At 33.5% G+C, this 22,838-nt stretch overlaps 3 protein-coding genes and 1 pseudogene across 6 annotated transcripts; 2 read left to right on the plus strand and 2 right to left on the minus strand.

Moving 5' to 3' along the window:
• Positions 1 to 231: 231 nt before the first annotated feature.
• Positions 232 to 4,289, plus strand: LOC147943728 (uncharacterized). Its single transcript, XM_087512336.1, has 4 exons — positions 232 to 238; positions 2,363 to 2,532; positions 3,420 to 3,692; positions 3,951 to 4,289. The coding sequence occupies exons 1-4, from the start codon at positions 232 to 234 to the stop codon at positions 4,287 to 4,289; spliced, it is 789 nt and encodes a 262-aa protein (XP_087368462.1).
• Positions 4,290 to 10,003: 5,714 nt separating this feature from the next.
• Positions 10,004 to 12,163, plus strand: LOC104786804 (serine/threonine-protein kinase PCRK1). Of its 2 annotated transcripts, none has more exons than XM_010512257.3 (4): positions 10,004 to 10,515; positions 10,922 to 11,185; positions 11,271 to 11,393; positions 11,470 to 12,163. In XM_010512257.3, the coding sequence occupies exons 1-4, from the start codon at positions 10,069 to 10,071 to the stop codon at positions 12,031 to 12,033; spliced, it is 1,398 nt and encodes a 465-aa protein (XP_010510559.2). In that variant the 5' UTR covers positions 10,004 to 10,068; the 3' UTR covers positions 12,034 to 12,163. The 2 variants fall into 2 exon arrangements, with proteins under 2 accessions (XP_010510559.2, XP_019101457.1); XM_019245912.2 differs by having other exon boundaries at positions 10,018 to 10,515; positions 10,915 to 11,185.
• A 38-nt stretch (positions 12,164 to 12,201) lies between these two features.
• Positions 12,202 to 14,924, minus strand: LOC104786805 (putative serine/threonine-protein kinase PBL10). 3 transcript variants are annotated; one of them, XM_010512258.2, is made up of 6 exons: positions 14,351 to 14,924; positions 13,561 to 13,886; positions 13,341 to 13,476; positions 13,110 to 13,252; positions 12,903 to 13,026; positions 12,202 to 12,823 (listed from the first exon to the last, which is right to left on the minus strand). In XM_010512258.2, the coding sequence occupies exons 1-6, from the start codon at positions 14,400 to 14,402 to the stop codon at positions 12,351 to 12,353; spliced, it is 1,254 nt and encodes a 417-aa protein (XP_010510560.1). In that variant the 5' UTR covers positions 14,403 to 14,924; the 3' UTR covers positions 12,202 to 12,350. The 3 variants fall into 3 exon arrangements, with proteins under 3 accessions (XP_010510560.1, XP_010510562.1, XP_019101458.1); XM_010512260.3 differs by having other exon boundaries at positions 14,360 to 14,885; XM_019245913.2 differs by lacking the exon at positions 14,351 to 14,924 and having other exon boundaries at positions 13,561 to 14,055.
• A 6,659-nt stretch (positions 14,925 to 21,583) lies between these two features.
• On the minus strand, positions 21,584 to 22,427 carry LOC104786806 (RING-H2 finger protein ATL64-like; annotated as a pseudogene).
• Between the last annotated feature and the right edge of the window lie 411 nt (positions 22,428 to 22,838).

Here is a 22,838-nt window from a genome sequence, read left to right on the forward strand (position 1 = left end):
CCAAAATAATTTTGTTTTCTTGACATTTACAAAACTAACTGAAAGAAGAAAAATCTGTGGGTTGCTCTTATTATATTGATAAATGATAAATGTGTACATAGAGAAAAATAGAAGGAAATAGAATTTAAAAAAAAAATAGAAGAAGTTGAAATCGGAAAGAAGCTATGAGAGTCACATCAAATAAGAAGTCCATTGGGTACTTAACTAAAATAAAGAATATGAGATTCGCACATGGATGGTGGGTTCTATTTTGTTCCCTCTCTATCTCTACAACATCTATAACTTTTTCCATTCATCTTTGAACTATTTTCTAAACAAATATAAAATTAATGGAAATCTTTGGAAAACTAACAAAAAGATCCATAATATGTGTATATATATTTTGTAAATATACAATTTTAATTTTTATTGTTATTCGACTTAACCATTATACTAGGATATATCCCGTGCTTAAAGCACGGATCAACATTTTTAAAAATATTTATAATATAATAATAAAAATTATTGTTTTTTTTAATTATTTTGTTTGAAATAATATTTATTTTTAATTGTTATGTAAATCTATTAGTCTATTTGAATACTAATTATTTTAGAATATTATAGTATTTCATTTTTGACGTATTATTACAGTTTTATATTGTTTATATGTTGTATTTGCATCATATTTCGTGAAATATAAAATAGTAATTTTAATATTATAATTGTGAGTAAATAAAAATTATTAATTTATCATCTATATAAATTTAGTTTTACTAACCCACCAATGTGGAAATTAAAACACACATTTTCATACATTGAGTAATATATCTTCATTTTAAAAAATTCAAATCACAACATATGCAGAAAAAAATTGCATTTTATTAATTATAAGTATTATGTGAAAGTTCTAAATAATTTGTAAATAAAATAAAATAAAGATGATAGGAGAATCATAATTTGAAATCTTAACAAAATCTTCGAATTTAGTTATTAAAAATAATTGTATTGTATACTTGGATATAAAATCTTAGTTTTTAAAATTCTGATTGGTTTATATATTAAAAAAATAATTATTAATTTCGGCCATAATTTATTAGAGAGAGAAAATATTTTTTTAGTTTTTTTTAATTTTTTTTAATATTTGATATGTGAGTATTTTTTTTTAAATTTAATTATATTTATTTAAATTAGTTAATTAAGCTTAATTAATTTAGTCTAATGGCAATTGAATGTAATTTTTTACACATTTTAAGGTTAGTTTCATATTTGTACTTCTCAATTAATATAGTAGGATTAGATAATATGGACAAAATTAACCTAAATATATGTGTATATATTTTGTAAATATACAATTATAGTATTTGTTCTTATTCAACATTACCATTATTTTAGATACAAATGAACAAAACTAACCTAAATATGTGTATATATTTTGTAAATATACAATTTTAATCTTTGTTGTTATTCAACATTTCTATTATTTTATAGATATTGACAAAAATAACATTATTCATACGTTCGGATTGGATGAACTAGAGGTATCTAAAAAGGTAGGAGATAAGATAATCCAAGTTACTAGCATCATAAATGGTACATTTGGGTTGTATAGACTCGCTGAAAAGATTATTTATTTGGTGTTTTGTGCTCCTTCATAAATTGTCAAAACGTGTGAACGAATATGTCTATCAATTCATTAAAAATAAAATAAAAACAGTTTATCAAAATTACGAGTTATTATGAAGACATGATACCAACCAAAAAAAATGAAAGACATGATAATACTTGCTATCCAACCCTAGAGTTTTGTGAAGGTATTTCAATGAGCGAACAAAACTGTCCACAATTTGTTCATTCCGGTTTTGAGAAGCAACATTTGAAAAGATTGGTGGTTAAAGACTAATTCCTTTGGTTCAAAATAGAAAAATAAAAATTCATTTTTTTTTAATGATTTTGTTGAAAATTGCAACGTTGTTGTAAAACGCTTGGTGGACTCTATCCAACCGGCCCATTATCAGTCCGTCCGTGCGCAGCCTCTCGACCACACTTGGTCGAGAGCCTTCGGCCCATTAGTCGAAGCCCATCGGCGATAGTATTAGTATGTCGGTTTTACCTTAGGACTTGTAACACTATATATACATGTTGTAACCTCAATTCCTATCAATAATAACCTAAGAGATTTACTCCCTAAACTCCCTAATTTACAACACGTTATCAGCACGATAGCCTCTCTCCCAAAACCCTAAAGCAGCCGCCTATTCTCCCTTACCCTAAAACCCTAAACCGACTTCATGTTCTTACTTCCATCCGAGATCAAATCCTTCCTGTTCGAAGATCCTCTTGTTCACAAGCAACCCTTAGCTTGTGATCAAAGTTCTCTCGACAGCTTGGTCGAGGTTTGCTGTTCGCGGTTCGTCGATCGGGGGTGAGTGCGAGAAGCTGTTCGCGGGAAGCAAGGAGCTGTTCGTAGGGAAGCTGTTTGTGGTTCGTGGTCAAGAGATATCTGAGGTCTTTAGCTCCCAGATCAATTTCAGTCAGAATCCTTGTGGTGTTAAGGTAAACAAAATTCAAACTTCTTAAAACCACATAATTGAATCTGGAACTAAAAACTATTGAACCCTAAAATATCCAAGTAAACTAACAAACAAATTTAAGATCTATAATCCTATAAACTTTAAAATCTATTCACATAGGATTGTTAGATTGTTTGTTAAATTGCACCAAATTATATCAAGCTTTAAAATTGTTGATTGACTGCTTGATTGTTGCATAAGAACCTAGAACTGTTTTAGATTCATAAGGATCAGATTATTACAGATTGTTCTAGGAAATTAAAACTTGGATCATTCATGCATAACAATTAAAATCGGACCATGCTTAGGTTGTTATAAAATCGATTGCATGAATTATATTTTAGGATTGTTTAAACTGTTCTTGAGAAATTCAAGAAGAAAATCCCCTAGATCCTAAATTCATAAACTCGAAAATTTTAGAGTTGTTCTAGGATAATTTCCAAATTAAAATTATAGTAATTATCCTAAGTTAATCCGATTGAATAAAAACTTTTGTTAAGTTTCTATAAATTAAACTTTAAATCGGAAATTAAAATATTAGTTAGGATAAGTTCCTAATAAAATAGTAATTATCCAAATTCCTTAAAATCAAAAATATTTAATCCTAAATCAAATAGGAAATTATAAGATAAGGAAATCCTATCTAGGAATAAGGAAATTGTTGCATGCATATAGCTATTTAGTTTTGTTGTCTTGCATACATGAATTTAAACCGAAAAACTATAAGAGGCAAGGCATGGTTCGGTCTCAAATACCGCATGACCTAAGGCATGGGTTCGGTCTCAAATACCGCATGACCTGAAAATTATTTGTTGCATGGTTCGGTCTCAAATACCGCATGCTAACTGTCGGTTGTCTATATTTATGCAGATGGCACAAGTTAAAAAATTGGTCCATTCTGCTTTAAGAGCTTCGGGTGAGAACTACCTACAATGGAAGCTGGACACCGAGATCCTTTTGAAGTCCAAGGACTTACATAGGTGTATCCAGCCGGATAACGAGTGTTCCGATATGGCAAGGTATAAGGCCACTCGCCATATGCGACATCACCTTGAGGAAAGCCTTAAAAACCAGTACCTCATGGTAGAAGAACCACTCGAACTTTGGACAGCGCTGAAAAGCAGATTTGGATACCAGAAAATGGTACTCCTCCCAAAGATTCGATTAGAATGGGAAAACCTTAGGATCCACGACTTCAAAACCGTGGGTGAGTATAACTCAGAGCTTTTTAGGATTGTCTCTATCCTAAGGTTGTGTGGTACTGAGGTAACTGAGGATGAACTCCTAGAGAAGACCATCTCTACCTTTCATGCCGACAATATGATACTTCAACGTTTGTACCGTGAAAGAGTTTTTCGGACCTATGGAGCTCTCATCCCATGTTTACTACTGGCTGAGCAGGGTAACAGGCTGAAAATGAAAACAGCCTCATTACCAGAGGCACCCAAGGCTGATTTACCCAAAGAACCCGATGAGACCAACTATATCTACAGGAAAAGACACTATGGCCAATATGGTCATGGTGGCAGAAGATATGTTGGTCGCGGACACTACCATAGCAGCCGTTCCAATGCTTATGGCACAAAAGGCCATGGCCGTGGTGGTAAGGCCCATAGGCCCTTTAAGCCACGGTACTTAGCAAGACCGGCTTGCGAGAGATGTGGTATGTTTAATCATTGGGCTAAATATTGCCGAACACCTACTCATCTCCTTGATAGATATCAAGGAGCTACAAGGTAGAATCAAAGGCCAAGCATGAGACCTCCGACTGCCTCAAAGATGTTGAATGAATTTTGAATTTATTTTGGTTTATTTTCTATGCTTTATGATTTAATTTCCTTTTAATGTAATGGATAATTGCTTTGAATTAAATTCAATGGATTTTATTTTATAAACTACTCTATTAAAATCCGAAATTCTTGTCCTATTTATAGACATGGCCGAGGACATGAGTGAATTAGTAGTGGATAGTGGCTCCAGCCACACCATACTAAAAGATAAGAGATATTTCATAAATCTTATAATGAAAAGTGCAAATGTTAATACAATTGCGGGTATAGCAAATCTTATAGAAGGCTACGACCAAGCACACATATTGTTGCCTAACGGAACTCATATTGAGTTATGTGATGCTTTATACTCACCCAGCTCTAAGAGAAGCTTATTGAGCTTTAAAGACATAAGGTCAAATGGTTATCATATTGAAACCAAGGGTGAAGGATCTAAAGAGTTCCTCTACATTACAGAAAATGTGAAAGGACAAAAGAAGATCCTAGAGACTATACCTGCCTTAGCCTCTGGTCTATACCATGCTAAGATTAACATGATAGAAGCCAACTTGGCTAAGCACAAAATATACAAAGAAAGTTTCACTTTATGGCATGACCGGCTTGGCCATCCGGGAACTAACATGATGCGTAAATTGATAAAGAGTTCAAAAGGGCACAACCTTAAAGAAAGAAAAGTTCTCCCTAAGAATCTCACATGTGTGGCATGTGCACAAGGGAAACTTATTGTAAGACCTTCACCAGTAAAAGTCACAAGAGAGACTTTACATTTTCTGGAAAGGATACAAGGTGACATATGTGGGCCGATACACCCACCTAGTGGGACATTTCGATATTTCATGGTGATGATAGATGCATCAACCAGATGGTCCCACGTATGCTTGTTATCCACGAGAAACTTAACATTTGCTAAGCTCTTAGCTCAAATCATTCGATTAAGAGCACATTTTCCAGACTTTCCACTTAAGACTATACGTCTAGATAATGCTGGTGAATTTACATCCCAAGCGTTTAATGATTACTGTATGTCCATGGGGGTGAGTGTGGAACATCCTGTGGCACATGTACATACACAAAACGGATTAGCTGAATCCTTCATTAAACGAATACAATTGATAGCTCGACCATTGTTAATGCGATCGAAGCTTCCTGTGTCGGCTTGGGGACACGCGGTCTTACACGCAGCAGAACTCATACGCATCAGGCCATCTAGTGAACACAAATATTCCCCATCCCAACTCCTATCGGGTCAAGAGCCAGACTTATCCCATCTTAAGACATTTGGTTGTGCCGTTTATATACCAATTGCTCCACCACAGAGAAGAAAGATGGGACCACAGAGGAGAATGGGAATATATGTGGGGTATGAGTCTCCCACCATAATAAGGTATCTCGAGCCACTGACAGGAGACCTGTTCAAGGCCAGATACGCGGACTGTCAATTTATTGAGTCCGAATTCCCTATGCTAGGTGGGGAGACCAGCAAGCTGAGCAAAGAATTGACATGGAATCAAACATCCTTAGAATGGCAAGATCCTCGAACTATAGCATGTGATGCAGAAGTTCAGAAGATTATACATCTTCAACAGCTAGCTAATCAATTGCCAGATTCCTTTGCTGACCCGAAAAGAGTAACAAAATCGTACATACCAGCTTGCAATGCACCAGTACGTATTGATGTTCACAAGGAACACAATAATCAAGTTGCTACAGAGTCTATGCCACGTTTGAAACGGGGTAGACCATTAGGTTCCAAAGATAAGAATCCTCGGAAAACAAAGAGTGCAAAACAGACCGAGGCTAAGGGAATTCTAGAAAAGCCAGACGTTGTCACAGAAACTCCTACGGCACCAAATGAGGCTCAGGACGCTGAACCTCAAGAGCCTGAAGGAGTTGACAACAATGAGATCTCGATAAACTATATAATGTCTGGAATACAATGGAACCGAAAAGATGTCGACATTGATGATATATTTGCATACAAGTTAGCACTTGAAATAAATGAGGATCATGAGCCCACATCTATACTAGAGTGTACACAAAGCAAAGATTGGCTTAAATGGAAAGAAGCCATAGATGTGGAGCTAAACTCTTTAAAGAAGAGAAGTGTGTTTGGTCCGACCTTAAGGATAACACCAGAAATTAAACCAGTTGGACACAAATGGGTCTTTGTAAGAAAGAGAAATGAGAGAAACGAGATTGTCAGATACAAGGCAAGGCTCGTAGCACAAGGATTCTCTCAAAGACCTGGCATAGATTATGAGGAGACATACTCCCCTGTGATGGATGCAACGATTTTTAGATATCTAATAAGTCTGGCCATAAGAGAAAGTTTAGATTTGCGGTTAATGGATGTTGTAACTGCATATCTATATGGTCCACTGGATAATAAAATTTATATGAGATTACCATAGGGTATAGAACTCAAAGATAAGAAGAGTTCTAGAGACCAATACTGCATAAGCTAGACAAATCGCTTTATGGACTGAGACAGAGTGGTCGAATGTGGTATAACCGGCTAAATGAATATTTAGCCAAGGAAGGTTATAGGAATGACCCGATCAGTCCTTGTATATTCATAAAGAAATTCGCGAATAAGGGATTTGTGATAATAGCAGTATATGTGGATGATTTAAACATCCTTGGAACCTCTGGGGAAATCGCCCAAACAGTAGGATATCTCAAAAGAGAGTTTGAGATGAAAGACCTAGGAAAGACAAAATTCTGTTTGGGGTTACAGCTTGAGTACATAAACAATGGGATCCTTGTGCATCAAAAGGCATACACAGAAAAGGTACTCAAGAGATTTAATATGGAGCAAGCTCACTCATTGACTAGCCCAATGGTTGTGAGAAGTGTAGAAGTGGATAAAGATCCATTTGCTCCTAAGAAGGACAATGAAGAAATTCTTGGTCCTGAAATGCCTTACCTCAGTGCTATAGGAGCATTAATGTTCTTGGCTAGCCACACTAGACCTGACATATGCTTCGCAGTAAACCTTCTGGCAAGATACAGTTCTTGTCCGACCATAAGGCACTGGAATGGTATAAAACATGTTCTATGTTACCTACAAGGAACGACAGACTTTGGTTTATTTTACACTAACCATAACAAAGAAGGTTTAGTTGGTTTTGCTGATGCAGGTTATCTGTCCGACCCACACAATGGTAAATCACAAACAGGTTATGTGTTTACACACGGTGGTACAGCGATCTCTTGGCGTTCTATGAAGCAGACTCTAGTAGCCACATCCTCAAATCACGCGGAGATCCTAGCCATGCATGAAGCCAGCTGTGAGTGTGTTTGGTTGCGGTCAATGACTCAGCACATTCGGACAGACAGTGGCATGGACATAGACAAATCAGCAACGGTCATCTATGAAGACAATACAGCCTGCATCGCACAACTCAAAGAAGGTTACATCAAGGGAGATCAGACAAAGCACATCCTGCCGAAGTTCTTCTACACACATGAACTACAAAAGGCCGGAGAAGTTCAAGTGGTGCAAGTTCAGTCATGTGACAACTCAGCCGATCTCTTCACCAAGGCATTACCGACAACAACATTCAGGAAGCTTACGCACCAGATTGGAATGCGGAGGCTTAAGGACTTGGAGTGATGCTTGGAACAGGGGGAGCAATGTGTGCTGTACTCTTTTTCCTTCACTAAGGTTTTGTCCCAATGGATTTTCCTGGTAAGGTTTTAATGAGGCAGCATCCCCTAAGCACATTGCATCGATCCCTTCCTCGCATAGGCACGGTTGTATCGTCCAAGGGGGAGTGTTGTAAAACACTTGGTGGACTCTATCCAACCGGCCCATTATCAGTCCGTCCGTGCGCAGCCTCTCGACCACACTTGGTCGAGAGCCTTCGGCCCATTAGTCGAAGCCCATTGGCGATAGCATTAGTATGTCGGTTTTACCTTAGGACTTGTAACACTATATATACATATTGTAACCTCAATTCCTATTAATAATAACCTAAGAGATTTACTCCCTAAACTCCCTAATTTACAACAAACGTAATATCAGTAAAAAAATCTCATTAAGTTATTGGACTTTGTATGTTGTTTATTGGGTTTACATCTTTGTTTAGATTGAACACTTACATCCTATATTTATAAAGACTTGAACAAAGTTAGTCTCGCATATACCGTGCCCGCTAAAAGCGGTACAAGATATTGGGTTCCATTTGTTTATGTTGATACAATTCTTTATTGATATATTGGAACAACTATCAAAAATTATTTCAAACCATTTTTGTTTTACTTTGGTGTTCGTGATCAGATGTCAGATTCTATATAACATATCACTTGTATTGGATAGAAGACACATTTTCAAATTTACATTTCATTTTAATGATAAAATTCATCTGGTCAATGAAAAAAATTAAAAAATATGTTGAATAGAGAACTAATTAAAATATATTGTTTCAAAAGAAAAATATAACTCACAATTAATATTCTCAAAATTTTTAAGTTGCCAAAAATCCAACTTCTTGGTTTTAGACAATCTCCTAGCAAAAATAATTATATTTGGCTTCAAATCGTCGTTAGTTCCAAGCACATCGAAGAGTGAGGCACCCAACTTTCAATCTTCGAACATGTAATCTAAGATAGCAAACTTGGCAGGAAATGTGAAAGGCATATAAAAAATATATAATTGGCCATTTCCATATGTGATCTAGTTTTAGTTTAGTTATTTGTACATACATTTTTTATATTAGAGTAAAATATTTTGTAAATTTTAGTAGATCATTCCGTAAAAAACTATATACTAATATTTATGTAATTTCTAGCCCGCTCCATAACATGATTTTCAAAACTTTAATATTTTTTAGCAAGTTAAAAGTATCTAGAATTTTAATTATAGATATTAATTTATTTTAAAATTAATTTATTTTAAAATTATTTTAAGGATGTTTCTTAGATATTGCAAATAATGACTTCAAGTTTTGATATTTATTCAAATGGTAAAAGTTTAATTGTGTAAATTTTATAAATAAATTAAATGTTACTTTACAAAATATATTTCCAAAATTAATAATAGGGGGATCAGGAAAATTTGATAAACTAAATAGTAAAAAAAAACTAAAACTAATTTATTCATATTTTAAAGTGAAGTCCTAGAAAGCCCATCAAACATCCATGTTTTAATTGTTGCGCTTCTTCTCGAGGTCCATGTTTCCAAGTTCCATATGTACGAGAGATTAGAGATGGATAAAGAAAAGAAAGAAAAAATGAATCGACCAGTCCAACCAACCACAACAATAAAAGTAGAATTAATCAAAGTTTAGTGACTTTGTTCAGTCGTCGAGACTAATTCAAAACTTTGGTGCTTCATGAGTATTCTATATATATAACAGAAAATTCATTTATATGTATATTTATGGTTACCTAAAAAAACTCGTGTATTAATCATTCATTTTTTTATACAATTTTTTCTTTTAAATTCATTAATCTTGTTGGATTTATGTAACTATGTTAATATTACTCGTTTAAAGTAAACTACTTCTACTTACACTATACGAAATGCTTAGTTGTAAGTTAGGTTAAGTCAAGAAAAATTAGATCTCTCGAAATCAACGACTCTTAACTCGCCACGTCATCAATAATAAGTTGAAACCAGTCACATCAGATTATTACACCCATCTCTCTTCAAAGTGTATCATCTCCTTCAAAAAGTCTCTATTTTTATTTTTGGTTGACTCGGTCGGATTTGTGGGAAGAAGAAGATGAAGTGTTTTCACTTCACCAATGGCGACAAGCGAGGAGGAACAACAACAACAACAATCGATGAAGGAGGAGGAGGAGGAGACAGTGTTGTTTCGAGAGCTTCGAGACTCTCATGGGCTCGGTCTCTAAGCGTAGCATCATCCACAACTTCAGACCCAACTCGGAGGTCTGAGTTTGACTCAGACTGGAGTCTCTCACCGGAACGAATTGGTTTACCTAAACCGTTGAGTCAACGTTGGATCGGTGGACTTGTTGCTGAGAACGATCTAAAGGTGTTTACTTTTAAAGAGCTGAAACTGGCTACTAAAGGTTTTAATAGAGGTCTTCTGATCGGTGAAGGAGGGTTTGGTTGTGTATATAGAGGCGTTGTTGATGTTTCAGACTCTAATGGTTTTGATTCGAAGATTCATGTTGCTGTTAAACAGCTTAATCGTCAAGGTTTACAGGCATGACTCTGATCTTTTGACTCTGTTCTGTTCTGCTTCAATTAGTCTCGTAAAGGTTTCAAATTTGACCCTAATTGATTCAAGAAACGATAAAACATAAAAGGGGAATCTTTACTTTGTGGTTTGTGTTTGAGTTTTCGAATTGTGTGTTGTGATTGGATTTGTTGTTGTTGTTGTTGTTGTTGTTGTTGTTGTTGTCTGTGTGTCTTGAACGCTGTTCTGCTTCATTAGTCTCCTACATGTTCCAACTTTGACCTAAATTGATTCAAGAAACGATAAACCCTTAAAGGAGAAGCTTTACTTTGTGGTTTTTGATTGATTTTTTTGAAGTGGGTTTGTTGTTTTTGTGAGTGTTTTGTCTTGTGGTAAAAGCTTTGTGTGTGTGGCTTTGCGTTCTAGTGTTCAGGGGCATAAAGAATGGATCAATGAGGTGAATTTTCTAGGTGTAGTGAACCATCCAAATCTTGTGAAGTTAGTTGGGTATTGTGCTGATGATGATGAGAGAGGGATGCAACGGCTTCTAGTTTATGAACTTATGTGCAATAAAAGCTTGGAGGATCATCTCGTAGGCCGAGTTGTCTCTGTATCGCTTCCATGGATGACCAGGTTGAAGATTGCTCAGGACGCTGCTCAAGGCTTGGCTTATCTTCATGAAGAAATGGATTTTCAGGTTAAGACTTTGCATTTTCACTCCCCCTTCATGCGACTTTAGGACCGTTTTGTGTTTTGGTTTTTGATTTTGGTTAATGTTTTAGCTGATATTTCGAGATTTCAAGTCTTCAAATATATTGCTTGACGAGGGATTTGGTGCTAAGCTCTCGGATTTTGGATTAGCTAGGCAAGGACCTCCTGAAGGACTTGGTCATGTCTCAACTTCAGTATGTATCTATTGGAACACTCTTCTTTTAACATAAACATATTTTGTAAGTCTTTAACTTTGTCTTGTGTATGAAGGTTGTAGGTACAGTTGGTTACGCGGCTCCTGAGTATGTACAAACTGGGAAACTAACGGCAAAGAGTGATGTTTGGAGCTTTGGAGTAGTTTTGTATGAACTGATCACGGGAAGACGAGCAGTGGACAGAAACCGACCTCGTGGGGAACAGAAGCTTCTAGAATGGGTGAAACCTTATGTGTCAGACTCGAAGAAGTTCCATGTGATTGTGGATCCACGGCTCGAAGGGCAGTACTACTGTATGAAGTCTGTTCAGAGAGTAGCTGCTTTAGCAAACAAATGTCTAATGAAGCAACCGAAGTCCCGGCCTAGAATGAGCGAAGTTGTTTCACTCCTTGGACGCATCATCGATGAAGAAGCGGAAAACGCTCCTATGCCAGTTGCTGATGAAACAGAAGAAGTCATCAAAGGTGAGGTAAATGGAGAGAGTGAGCCTGAGCTAAAGAAGCAAGGGAGTTATTATCGTCAGAAGGTTCTTGATCTGAGGGATAAGATGAACTTAAACAAGTCGCTTTCGAAGCTAGACTGGCGAAATTGGACACCAGGACTGGTCAGAACATGGTAGAAAATAGTGTCTTCACTGTATATATAAACTTCTCTTAGCCAAAGAATTGAAAGTAACTAACACCAAAGATAATGCATTTGATGTGCATTTGCTTGTATATATGTTTGGAAAGTGTTAGTCTTTGTTCTCATTTCCTTTTACATCTAACAAAGCTTGAAGCTGAAGACATGAGAAGATCATTAATACTTATGTTAGTTAATTCTCGCACTACAAAGATCAATTGTCAAATCTCGCGAGCCATGAACTGGATCATTTCGGTACATAAGCAGAAGCAAAAACTGTACATCTGAACTAAGCAGAACATCATCATTTCTTACTCAGACAAACAGAGGTGAATCAGATGGGCGTGGATAAGCAGTAGCTATGACGCCCACAGCAGTTTGCCGAGCAAAACCTGCATTTGGTTTTTGGTTTATAGCAACACTGTCGCTTCTCCTACGCATTCTTCTCTCGACCTTATCGATGTTTCTTCCTCCTGCTTCATTCAAAGTTTGGATATGTTCTAGGTGAGCAACAACCTCGTTCATGTTCGGCCTCAGCTTTATCTCGTATGTGAGGCATCTGAGCACCAGAGTAGCTACTTTACAAGCTTCTTCCATTGAGTATTGATCTTGTAAACGGTTGTCGATAACTCGGAATAACTTCCTTTTGTTTGCAAGTAACGGTCTTGCCCATTCCACTAGCTTTTGCTCTCCTGGTGGACGGTTCTTGTCCACAACTCTCCGTCCAGACAACACCTCCAAAAGCACGACACCGTAGCTATAGACATCACTTTTGGTTGTTAAATGACCTAACCAAAGTGAAAGAGTCAGTGGTCATCACTCATCAGTTTATCAAAATCACATAGAGAAGTTATTCTTGAGACTAACCAGTCGCAAGGTATTCAGGAGCTGCGTATCCGTAAGTACCCATGATCCGTGTAGAGACATGGCTTTTATCACCAGTAGGTCCATCTTTAGCCAACCCGAAATCAGAAAGCTTGGCATTGTACTCCTATGTGATCATGTCAAAGACAAGGGTTAACGTAAAGCCTTATACTTTCACATCATATCGAGACAGAGTAAAGCGGTATATACCGAATCAAGAAGTATATTCGAAGTTTTGAAATCGCGGTAGATGACACTAGTCTCGGCATTGTGAAGAAAAGCAAGGCCTTTCGCAGCACCAAGAGCTACTTTCAACCGGAGAGTCCAAGATAACGGTTGGAAGTAAGAGCCTCCTGCAACCACAAGAATCAATATTTAAATACTCGCAAAACGTAAACAGAGTCCTGAGGATACAGAGAGTGAGAGAGAGAGAGACAATACTTCTGAATAAATGATTCTCTAAGCTTCCACGAGGCATGAACTCATAAACAAGAAGACGATGCTCATCCTCTAAGGAGTAACCAATCAGTTTTACAAGATTAGGATGTGAAAACTGCCCCAAGTAATTCACTTCCGCCTGCAAACAACAACAACAACATTAATCAAAAAATAACATAAACAATCTTGTTCATATTTCAAGAAGACCAAACTTGAATATTACCAGCCATTCTTGATGACCTTGCCAACCATCTTGGTTAAGTTTTTTGACAGCAATAACCACACCGGTTCCCGGTTTAGAAGCAGAGAGAGTCTGTTCATCAATCCAACCTTTAAAGACAGAACCAAAACCACCTTCACCAAGGACACTATCTGGTCTGAAATTCCTAGTTGCTGCTTTAAGCTCAGCAAAAGTGAAACTTTTGAGGTTAGGAGATTGCAAGATCTCTCCTTCAGTTCTTGGATTTGTTCTGATAGACACAGAAGAGCCTTTGCTTCCCATACTTTGAGAATCATTAGCCTCTGAACTCATATACTTCGGACTCGCACCTATGCAACAACCAAACATATAGTTTACATACAAAAAAACATTAGATTTCACTTTTTGGACAAATCTCATCTTCTAAAGTGTTGTTAGAACAGAGAGAGAGATCAGACAAAAGTTAAAAACTCTGATTTTGTTTGTTAACTATGATGAAGCGTGAATAAACCAAACACCAAGAAAAAAAAAAGAGACAAAGTTTTAGTTAATTAATCAATTATTATGAGAAAACCTTTGACAGATTTGTCAAAACACTAAGCCTAACTTTTAAGTTAAGTCCTCTTATCCTCCTCCAACCACCAAAAAACCTAACCTCGAATTGAAAAAAATATACATAAACATTCAAAAATTTAACAAAACAAAATCTAATTTAAGACCCTACTTAAGTACCAACTTTGAAAAACTGAATTAAAAAATCAACATTTGTTTTTTCATACTACTATATATAGTAAATGGAAGCTTGAACTAGTACCTTGCTTACCTGGACTCACAGCTTTAATCTGAGCACTTAAGCAAATCCCCATTATTTTTTGAGGAGAAACTAACAAAACCCTTTTGAGATTACAGACTAAAAGATCATAAATGTTTGAACTTTATCAATGGAAATTTGGAAAGTTGAAGCAGAAACAGATCAAATTGTGAAGATACTGTTTTCTGTTTTTTTTTTTGGTTTTTTGAGGATAAATGAGAGAGAGGAACTAAAATTCTTGCTCTTCCTTTAATTTTGTCAACCAAGAAATAGAGAGAGAGAGAGAGAGAGAGAGAGAGAGAGAGAGAGAGAGAGAGAGAGAGAGGGTTTGTGTCGAACAGTTTGCAATTTTGCTGCAAGTAGCTGAAACAGAGAAAGAGAAAGGAGTTAGGGAGGTAGCATTGATGATGGTGAACCGGTCCCGCCTTTAAACCCCATCTCTTTACTTTTATTTTTATTTTGTTTTTTTTTTTTTTTTTTTCTTAGTCAATTTGGTTTTTACATTTGCAGAATATGATTGTCCAAGTTTCAAAGATATACTAGTCTAAATTTTTTTTTTTATCATCTATATTTATGTAATTTGTTTATTGGTTGGATTTTTACTAAATAAATTTTGAATTAAAAACAAATAAATAATTTCTTAAGAAGTTAATGTGGAACACTTTAATCATCAATTAAAATGAAATATTATGAAATTTAATGGTTCTGTCAAAATATTGAATAATTTTGTTTTATAAAAGTCTACAAAGAGAAAAAAACATTATGTTTTTAACTAATAAGTGATATGGATTAGATTACAAGAAAAAATAAGGTGGCATTATAGTTTGTAAACAATAATATATTATATGCAATTCAGAATCAATATTTTTTTTTATCACAACATAGAGATTCAGAGACATTATAAATCAAAATATATACTCCTTCAGTATTATTAATGATGATTTTTTTAGATTTTTCCCATAAATTAAAAAAAAACATTTAATGTTTAGCAATAAATACATTATTATTCATAATAACATATTTCTTATAGTTAGTAATCAATAGTAATTCATTAAAATTTTAATTAATAATTCTTGAAATTTACAATTTTCTAGTATTAATTGATAAAAATATATACTCCCTTTGTCTCACAAAAATTGATGTTTTGACACTTTCACACATATTAAGAAAAAATTTAGTTTTTATTTATAAATTAATTTATAATTTCTTTTTAGTAGAGAGAGAAAATATAAACCAATAACAAATCAAAAATTTAAATATTTTACGTTTTGAAGTTTATAAAACATTAATCTTTGTGAGACAAAAAAAATATCCCAAAACATCAAATTTTGTGAGACAGAGGGAATAGAAATTAATCTTTATGATAAAAAAAATCCTAAAATTTTATTTATTGTGATACAAATGGAGTAAATGACAGTTTAAATCAAAATAAAATGTATGAAAATTCTCCCCATTGCACAGTTGATAAAACTAATCCAGAAAGTAAAAGGAAGTAAATCGCTTGCACGGCGGTCCAATCGTTCTCCGCCGTTGAATATTCAATTTTAGACATTTTTTAACGTCACGATGCCCTAACGTGAGTACGTTGACTCGTGTCGGCTTGGTCTTTTTGTGCCAAGTGTTACATGCCATTTAATTTCGTCTGTTCATTGCTTCATAAATTTAACTTTACATTTAATTCGTTTTTTTTTTTTTTGTCATTTTTTTTCTTTTCAGTCTGACCATAACATGTTCAACCATATTAGTTAACTGTGTGATTTTCTTTTAAAAAGTTTGATCATATAGATAATAGTTTGGTCTCTGATTTCTGAACACGACTATAGTAGGCACCTGAAAAAAAGTAAAAGCAAGAAACATATACTTTTTCATTTGCTTTCCCGGCGGCAGCTTATTCGTGACATTAAACCAAAAAAAATACTTTTTACGTGACATTTGATACTGTTCCACCGGTGCTAAATATAGACATCGATCTACAAGTCTGTTTTTGAGCATATAAACTAACTACACCATATTAATATACTTTGTTATAACTCATATAATCATATATATAGAGTAAATGATACTATAATTTACTTCATCCGAAAATGTTCTTTGTTGTTTTTGCTAAGAGAGGGGAGATCATCCGAAATTTTCTGAATTGAAGTTTGTATATCTCTTCAATTAAATACCAAAAAAAAATCGATATAATCTATTTTCGAAGGATAACTGAACTTCGTAGCTGGTTGAGCTAGCCATTTTGGGTTAAACGATACTATTACAGTATTACTTTGAAGTGTTTAGAAATATTATTGTGAAAGTCTCCGTGACAAATAAATAATTGTAAGTGGCCATTTAAAAAAAGAAAAAGAAAAAGAAAGCTCGATCCAAGACCTTTGTCGGGATACGAATGAACGGTAACGAAAGAAGAAGAGGCCACGAGAGCAAGCGAAGAATATAGACTTATGTTATGTTTCGTTGACCATATCTTGTGACAAATAAAATCTTAAATATATTCCACCACATAATCTGTGCTAGATAACCATATATAACAAATATTAGTTTTGTTTTTGCAAAACAAAGTAATTCTCCTGTTTTATTATCAGAAAGAAAAACAATAACTTATTCTAGTAAAGATTAGTTTCTTCCTTAGAAACTTTTTTTTTAATGGAAAGCATATATATAATACAAAGCATTGACGTTCCAATTGTTAACTATAAACGTTTAGATTGTTTGGTAGCTAATGAATTTCTCTACGAAGAATACAAATCATTTATCAAAAAACTAATAATTCAAAACATTTATTAAAAAATCATGAGAAAGTCAATTTGCAAAAAGGGCTCGTGGTTAGTGGACTAATATATATTGGTTCAATTAGGAGTATTAAAAATGTAGTATTATTTGCCAGAAATATTAAAACAGTGTCCGTGATAGTATCTAGCTATCAAACCTAACGTCCACGTTTCTTGTCAGTCGTCACATTGTAAAACACTAAAAGATTTTACTTTATTTCATCTTTGCTTTTTAATCATATCTAATTAAAATATCAGTATGTACTTTAATACCACAAAAGTCTCGTGCAAACTTATTACCACGAAACTTAATTAAGTAAACGGATATCGAACTATTGAACCAACTGAAAAAAGAGTTAGAAAATTTGAGGTAAAACGAACTTACCACTTCTAAAAGTGACAAATGAGAAACTACTAAACTTGTGAGGATAATAATCATATGTTATCTAAGATGATGATCGTTTTAATATTACCAATTAATTAACTCTTGTTGAAAGATGACTAATCACGAAGGTATGTAGTCCGTACGTCTTGTTGGTGCCAAAAAAGCAAACAATATGATATTTGATAAGAAACCAACGAGAATAGACTATTGTGGGTTTTGTTGAACCGACGTAATCTTAAAATTGTTTATTTAGTCCATTTGTTTCAACCTAAAGAGTGATTCTTGATAGATCCATCACTATAACTATCATGATCGTCACCATCAGCTAGCCATCAAATTATCTATCTATTTTTATTATTAGTGTTGAATGGTCTTAACAGTAGTACATCAACCAAATATGTTGAAAGATGATCTGAGTTATCATATTAAACACCACTTTTATTTTTATGTCATAGAACATTAAGAGTTGAAGACTAGTAAAATATAAACGACAAAGTTTCCAGATACCAATCATCGTTGAAATTATAATGACGAAGAGTCAATAGAGTGAATTGATCTGTCTTTGATTGCAATGCGATAAAATTCCAAATAATTAGTGATCCTTTTACCATTGATTTTAAATTTTTCTATGTCGATACAAAGCCAATTTAATATGTGACTTTTAACTAGTGTCTTCCTTATTAATGATTAAGTTTGAAAAAACCGAGTGCTACCAAAACAACCTCGCAAATGTAAGCATTTTTCTGTAATAATTGTCTAACCAAAATCATCTTTAAAATAAAATAATACATACTTGTAGTAACGTTATAGATCCGCTGTCATCTAATATGATAAATAAAAGCAACAAAAAAAAAGACTTAAGGCAGATGGCCGGCTGTTGACTTTTAAGGTTTCAACCTTTTTCGTCACGGGTCGATCGTAAGATATCAGACAATAAAGACTTGCGTATATGTAGATATACAGATTTATCATTTATGTACTTGCGTATATGTAGCTCGTGATTATTCATGCAATAAAGACTTTGATGCTTTTGACCCTAAACCTATTTGAAACAGTTTGAAAACAAAAATTGCATGTGTACAAGTGTGGAATGATGATCCGACTTCCGACATCAGCTTATATATAGCCTGATATATTTTCACATACGGATATTGCATAACTTCTATATTGATTCGCTAAAATGACAAAAACAATGTGTCACCCATTCGTGAGAAAATATCAATCTTTTTCACCTTTCCACATCCCATCACCCATGAAAATTTACTATAAGCCAACTGTTATATAACTATGTCATGTTAATTAAAGATTAATTTTCACTAAACAAAAAATTTGACTAATGCCAAGTTACGTACTCGATACTCCTAACGAATATTTTTTGGTTTATAAAAATTAACTCAAAATATTTCCGACAAAGCTCTTAAACTTTTCCAGATTTTTCTTTTTCCAATTCCTCCAATAAGAAGATACTATTCACTATTTTATCAGAACCAACTACCATCCGACTACATTTACTTAAGACTCTCAAACAAAACAATACTCCGGTCAAAAGAAAGTCAATCTTAATCACATCAAATTTAACAAACACATACTAGAACATTGATTTTTCATTTTGTAGGTAAAAAAAAAATGGGATTCCATCTAGAAGCTGTGGAGGTGTTGACGAAGGACATTTTGAGAAAGAGAGAAATCAATGTAATGAGATTATGAGAAGTCAACGAAATTGAGGGAGCAAGTATCAAAGTGACTTATGATGTCAGCGAAGAACATATATATGATATATATGAACATATCTTGACTCCTCAATCTTTTAAATTGATGATCTTTTATCCGTACGGTTCACATGTACTTTGGTAGTTTTTGCTTACACAAATGTCAACGCCGAAATTGAAATATTTAGAAGGCAGGTTAGGTTAGGAAGAGTTGTCAGTTTTTTTTATGTCTTTCATGTGACATATCTTATCAACAAAAACAGAGAAACAAATTGTTTATGTATGCGGAAAAATGTTATAAGCACAAAACAGAAAAAAAAAAAAAAAAAAAAAAAAAAAAAAAAAAAAAAAAGACGATAAATCTAAGGAAATAACACAATTCATGATACAACAAAACTCATAAACAAGTCCCTAAACTTTGTGGCCTCAATTGATGGAAAGCCTCGGCCCAAGAAACAATTCGAGAGTAATAAGCCTCGACTACTAGTCTTTTTTTTTTGGGCACACCGTAGTTTTTTAATATTTTAGAGTAAATGTTTAGTCATTTAGGGTTTTAGTATAATTTATTTAAAAACTTTATTACGTTTAACGATTAGTTTTATTATATACTAGGTGATATCCCGTGCTACAACACGGAATTATATATTTTGTTAGTTATTTTTTTGTAATTTGTATTTTTGTAATATAGTTTTTTATGTTGACTTATTTTCTTTGTTTTTATAGTGTTTATTTGTATATTTGGAGTTATACAATAAATTAGAAATCCTAATAGAGTAATTAGTTTAACTTTTCACTGAAACAGACAGACACCGCAATAATAGATAGTAGTTTTATAAGAGAATAGACACTCCGCAATATCAGATACTAGTTTTGTAAGAGGATAGACACACCTTGCTTCCATGGCTTAATTTATAGTTTGATAAAAATACCTGTTTTAACGGGTTTAATTCAAACTTTTTTTATATTTTAAAATTTTCAAGAGTAAAAATATTAATATTACTTAAATATTTTATAGACTTTAAATATAATCTTTAAATATAATATATTATTTTAAACTTTTGACGGAGTTCAAATATTTATAATAATTTAAACATTCTATAAAAATTTAAATATTTATAATATCTTAAACTTTTTTTAAAAACGTAAATATATTATAATATGTTTACTTTTCAAAAGTTTAAATATACTCAAATATAGAACCAAATTAAACTGTTAAATTTGGATACCTAATAAATCAAGCTTCTTGCTCATTTGTACTCAAAACATTTTAGTTATATATTTATAATGATTATGAACCATATTCCAAACTATTTAGTCGATATGGGATATACAATACACATTTTCTCTAAATTAGTTTACAACTTTAACATATATATAATTTATGCGTTTTTAATTCTTTCCCTCTATACTACTCATAATTAAGTACTATAATTTCGTTAAGGAAATACTAAAAAATTTAAACTAAATGATGATTTGTTTTTATTTAATTGTATTAAGTTGATATGTTGTTTTCGTAAATATCTTACAATATAAAAGCAAATCAAATAAGTTTACATATATGTACAATTTCGTATTTAATCTATTGATTATTTTGGAAGCAAAAGAATATAAAATCGATAAGTATTAAAGATTTCTCATTATTATTAATATTTGTAATAATTATAGGGATTAAGTATGGTAGTAGTTAATATTTGATATTACTGAAGCCATTAAATACTCGGATACCAGTTTCATTATTTATAGGGATTATACCTTTGTTTGGCGAGGAGAATAATTATTTTTGAACCAAACAACATACATGATCCGAATATTATAAACCTGGAGTACAAACAGATCTGCGAATTTTTTTTCTTCTATTACCGGGTTAAAGAGGATTCACGTCTCGATCCGGTGGTAATTAAATGAGCGAGCAAGGGGTATTTTCGTCATTTAGTGAAATCGAAATTATAGGGTAATTTAATTAAATTAAGTGATTCTTTAATCATTTTTAATGAAAAACGTACTAAAACAAAATTATGGTCCAATTTAAGTCTACTGAATAGTTCAGCTTTAATAGTATATATATATATATATATATTACAAATCCTTTTATACTCCGAATTTAAACCCCTTTTGAAATGAAAGTCTATTCCTTAATTCGAAATATTTAAAAATCGATAAGAATTATGGGTCAAAAGCCATAATTTTTACTGAATGAATAATTTTTTATTAAAAGAAAAATATTAATAAATTAAATTAATATGTACGAGCTCTTTAAAACTTTGCAATAAATAATTAAAAACCTCAAAATGAAAATGAAAATAATAGACATCAAAATGATATTCGATAATTCGATCTTATTAAAACTTAAACATAATTTTACCATACGTTCATTCCTATAAATCTAATCGGTATAGTGTCCATTCCTATAAATCTAATTACCTTTTTACAAATTATGTACATATAGATACTTTTACCATTCAGATACCCATATATAAATTTTCTAAATCCCAAATTACAGTAAAAATATCGAATTTGGGATTAAACCGGATCAAACCGAACATTAAACCACTAATTCTCTCTCTCATCCTTGCCCTCCCTCTACCAATCACCAAACCACCGAAACGGTGCTCTACAAACCGGACACGTCAGCTTATAAAAACACCACGAATCTATACACTCCACGTGGAAAACATGCTTGCATCTCACAAGAATTCTAACGACGGCGTTTACTTCAAACTCCTCCAAACAAATCACACACACGTCAGCTTTAACTCCGTCAACGTCACCGCCGTCTCCGCTGCCACATTTCGTGAGTCTCACGGCGGGAGGTAAGGGCTCTCCGGCTTCTTCGTCTCCGATCTCTTCCTTCGGTAGCTTCGGGTACATAACGAAGCAAAGGAGAATAATGGAGCCGTAGAAGAGAACGATGAATACGATACATAGAAGACTCAACGCTATTGATTCGGATTCTGTAACCACCGCGCCATGTCCGGCGACGAAGCAGCCACCACGTAATCACCACAGCAACTTGATTCCATATTGATTTGTATTGAGGATTCTACAAAATTGATATAACTTTGGGGATGCATAGTGATGTTCTTAAATATGGATTTTGATTTTGATGAAAAAAAAAAGAAACTGAATAAACGCAAAGTTGGTTATAGTTTTGTGGAGAGAGAGGTGGCGGGAGGGATTAAGTGGAGGAATATCCGAGTTTAAGAATTGTTAATTAGAGGTTAAGAAATTTATCAGCTTATGAGTTTTGGATTTAATTGTCATGAACCTTTGAGGGAACAAACTGAATTTAAATTAAGGTTTTGCGCAGTTTTGTTTGTTATATCTGGATTGTCTTTCAGTTACTAATTTGCTTGATTGATCACAATTTTGTTGTTTAAATCTATTTTAGTCGGTGTTGATTAGTTCTTTTGCTATCATCCATAACTGGTATGTTTGGGATTGTTAACGATTGATATTAATCAGGCCCGGCTCAAGTTGTGGTTGGACGTTGGCAAATTTTTTTTATTTTTATTTTTTATTTTTTTAAAGGTGTTAATTGTAGATTTCACAAATTTAGAATCATTTTTATCAACTCAAAGCCTTATAATTCTTTTTTTTTAATATGAAACCAGGTGCAAAAGTACCGCTTG

Source organism: Camelina sativa, chromosome 5 (genome assembly GCF_030686135.1).
Source record: "Camelina sativa cultivar CO46 ecotype springtype chromosome 5, ASM3068613v1".
NCBI classification, from domain to species: Eukaryota; Viridiplantae; Streptophyta; class Magnoliopsida; order Brassicales; family Brassicaceae; genus Camelina; species Camelina sativa.

Bases quoted from the DNA above. Each gene is read 5' to 3' on its own strand.
- LOC104786805 (XM_019245913.2), bottom strand. From the start codon at position 13,956: ATGAGATTTGTCCAAAAAGTGAAATCTAATGTTTTTTTGTATGTAAAC. The intron at 13,477-13,560 runs GTAATATTCAAG...TGTTGTTTGCAG, and splicing joins AAGGTCATCAAGAATGGCTG to GCGGAAGTGAATTACTTGGG. The intron at 12,824-12,902 runs GTTAGTCTCAAG...CACTTTGGTTAG, and splicing joins TCCTGAATACCTTGCGACTG to GTCATTTAACAACCAAAAGT.
- LOC104786804 (XM_010512257.3), top strand. From the start codon at position 10,069: ATGAAGTGTTTTCACTTCACCAATGGCGACAAGCGAGGAGGAACAACA. The intron at 10,516-10,921 runs GCATGACTCTGA...TCTAGTGTTCAG, and splicing joins TTAATCGTCAAGGTTTACAG to GGGCATAAAGAATGGATCAA. The intron at 11,186-11,270 runs GTTAAGACTTTG...TTAATGTTTTAG, and splicing joins ATGAAGAAATGGATTTTCAG to CTGATATTTCGAGATTTCAA.
- LOC147943728 (XM_087512336.1), top strand. The intron at 2,533-3,419 runs GTAAACAAAATT...ATATTTATGCAG, and splicing joins AGAATCCTTGTGGTGTTAAG to ATGGCACAAGTTAAAAAATT. The intron at 3,693-3,950 runs GTACTCCTCCCA...CTGGCTGAGCAG, and splicing joins GATTTGGATACCAGAAAATG to GGTAACAGGCTGAAAATGAA.